General features: G+C 36.3%; 1 protein-coding gene across 1 annotated transcript in view; it reads right to left on the reverse strand.

Annotated features, from left to right (window-relative positions):
• Nucleotides 1-2909, reverse strand: part of LOC106872988 (major facilitator superfamily domain-containing protein 10) — a gene marked incomplete at its 3' end in the record, with an annotated part of 88945 nt that overhangs the window by 27749 nt on the left and 58287 nt on the right. Inside the window, exon 6 of the mRNA XM_052975663.1 lies at nt 986-1174. Within this exon, the coding sequence (XP_052831623.1) occupies nt 986-1174 (189 nt within the window). The remainder of the gene's footprint in view (nt 1-985; nt 1175-2909) is intronic.

The following is a 2909-nucleotide window of genomic DNA, read 5'->3' on the forward strand; positions in this document are numbered from 1 at the left end:
ATTTTTTTTTTCTTTGCAGGTTGCTTTATCGTATCGATTTTTACCCCTTATAGAATGAGCTTAGATCAGACCCATATCAGGTCCACTGCATGCTGTATGAATTCAAGAAGGGGCTTTCCAGAAATGGAAGTAGCAAGAAATATTCGTTCTGTCTGTGGAAAATGTTCAGATGGTCAATAATGATTTGGTCAGACTTTCTCAGGAAATTTTTTCTCTCACAGATTCCGTACAGCATGGAAAAGTGGTTGTTAGAACAACCATCATGATAATGACATATTTACACACATATATGTGTATATATATATATATATATATATATATATATATATATATATATACATATATATATATATAAACCATCAACAAAATGACACCATACATATAAAATAAAATACAGTATACAAGTCATCGTTGACTTATGACCGATCGACTTTATGACAATTGTTGCACCAGCTCCCGGCAGCAATAATAAATAGTCCAGTTGAAATGTAATGGATTTAATTTCTTAGAAATTAACCCACCTATGGATGATGACAGCTAACAAATGCTTCCCCTAGGTTTGATTATTGATTGCCACTGTGTTGGATGACTAACCTGTCGCGGAGACATTGAGGCAACCTCGTATTTGTTTACAGCATGACTGCTTTGAGACTCCAAAATTTTTGACTAATTCCAGTTTAATAGTATAATACAGAATGTTGTGTGTGACTTTTACTTGAGAATGTACCTTAAGAATGTAAAAATATAAAACAAAGCTATGTAGGCAGTCAGAACCAATTGTGGTCGTAAGTCAACGACAACCTGTATATCGTCATCATTATTTTAATATCCGCTTTGCCATGCTTGCATATATGTCTAACCCATGTCAGCATAGTAAAACAGAAGTAAAAATAAATAAATGAGAGTAAAACTGTAAGATGTAGAATGATTGATAGACAAATAGAAGACTATTGCTAATGCAATCAAGATTATAATGTACACTCACCCTTTTACCAGGAGGTAGAGACTCGTTGAGACAAAATATAATGAACATTATGTCCGTCAGAATTAAGCAAAAAGCAAATAAACCAGGAATTGCAAACAGGCCCTGCTGTTTACCAGCAGACTTTGAGAACATGGCACCAATAAAGGGACCAATGATGAATCCAAGAGAAAAGGCAATTCCAATCAAAGCCTAAAATAAAATAAAAAAAGATATTATTGAAACAAAAATATAAAAGGACTTTTGGTGAATATTTCAGGTTTTTTTTATCAAAATTCTAAATTTGAAAAGAACCTTCCTTAAATTTATCCAGTGACTGAGGAATAAGAAGAATATTATTGTTTCAGTTCCTTTATGTAACGTATTTAATTTGGGTGAAGAACAAGAATCAATATTAGAATATTTGGTAAAATACAAAGTGGAAATTTCAAAATATTAGAAATTCTAACTTTCTTAGATTATTAGAGAATTTCTCATTGTATTTATAATATACATATAGGTACAGGTGGGGCTGTGCGGTTAAGAAACTTGCTTCACAATCATATGGTTTGGGGTTCAGTCCTATTGTGTGGCACCTCAAGCAAGTGTCTTCTACAACAGCTCCGAGCCAACCAAATCCTAGTGAGAGGCTTTGGTAGACAGAAACTGAAAGGAGTCCATTACACACCCACACATGAGAGAGAGAGACAGAGACAGACAGACAGACTGTGTGTGTGTGTGTGTGTGTGTGTGTGTGTGTGTGTGTGTGCCCCAACCAACCACTTGACAATAAGTATTGTTTATGTCCTTGTAACTTAGCAGTTCAGCAAAAGAGAATGATAGAATAACTACCAGGTATAAAAAAAAAAGAGTACTGTGGTTGACTTTGTTTGGTTAAACCTATTGAGGTGGTGCCCCAGTATGGCCACAATCCAGAGATAGAAGATAATTCAAAACATGGAGGTTCCAAGGCTGTGTAGAATGAGTACCATTCACTGAGCGATACACAATATACAGTCTCTCCTCAGGTGCTGGTCCTCATATTCCTTGGCGATCAGTCGTGTTCAGAGAAAGAGAAGAACCTCTGATTTAGCTGGAAGACCATCCCAGCTAAAATAGGAAAGCCTGCTCCCACTGACCTGGGCAGATCTGGAGGGGCATACATTGAAAAAAATAGCCAAAGCCCCTCATGGCAGAACGAGCAGAAGAGGACAATGCTAGACAGACTGACTATGAAGCTATGAAGCAATATCTAGGTTGGTAGCAGTCTGCTTCAATTATTGTAACCTCTATAATGATTAAAAGTAGATAACCACTGCTTTGTTTAAAAGTGGGGTAGCCTCTGCTATAATCTGGCAAGAGTACTAAAAGCCAGGGTGTCACAAATAACTTACACCAAATTTTCTTAAACCAATTAAAACCACAAAAACTTAGTAATCAAAAGAACAGGTGAGATCACACCTGAAAACAAAGAAAGCATAGGTGGATGGGAAAGGAGGTAAGAGGCTCTCAGGGAGTGTTATGACCTCTCATGTCTAAAATTTGCTCAACACCAGGTTTACTCACTGAGAGATATGGTGATAAAACTACAGATTTCTTGTTGACAAGTTTGTAATAAATTTCACAACTGTATTTTATTTTCCAACTGGTGTAAAGCGGGTGTAAAGAGGGTGTTGATTGGGCAATGTTCTTTTATCTTTTGTTTCAGTCATTAGACTGCGGCCATGTTGGGGCACCACCTTGGAGAATTTTAGTCAAGTGAATTGACCCCAGGACTGGTTTTCTAATTTTGTTTTTTTCAAGCCTAGTACTTATTCTATCAGTCCTTTTTGTCAAACTGCTAAGTTGCGGTGAAATAAACAGACCAAGACTGGTTGTCAAGCAGTGAGGGGAGGGGACAAACACAGACACACACACACATATATATATATATATATATATATATATA

This window comes from Octopus bimaculoides, chromosome 22 (genome assembly GCF_001194135.2).
Source record: "Octopus bimaculoides isolate UCB-OBI-ISO-001 chromosome 22, ASM119413v2, whole genome shotgun sequence".
Classification (NCBI taxonomy): domain Eukaryota; kingdom Metazoa; phylum Mollusca; class Cephalopoda; order Octopoda; family Octopodidae; genus Octopus; species Octopus bimaculoides.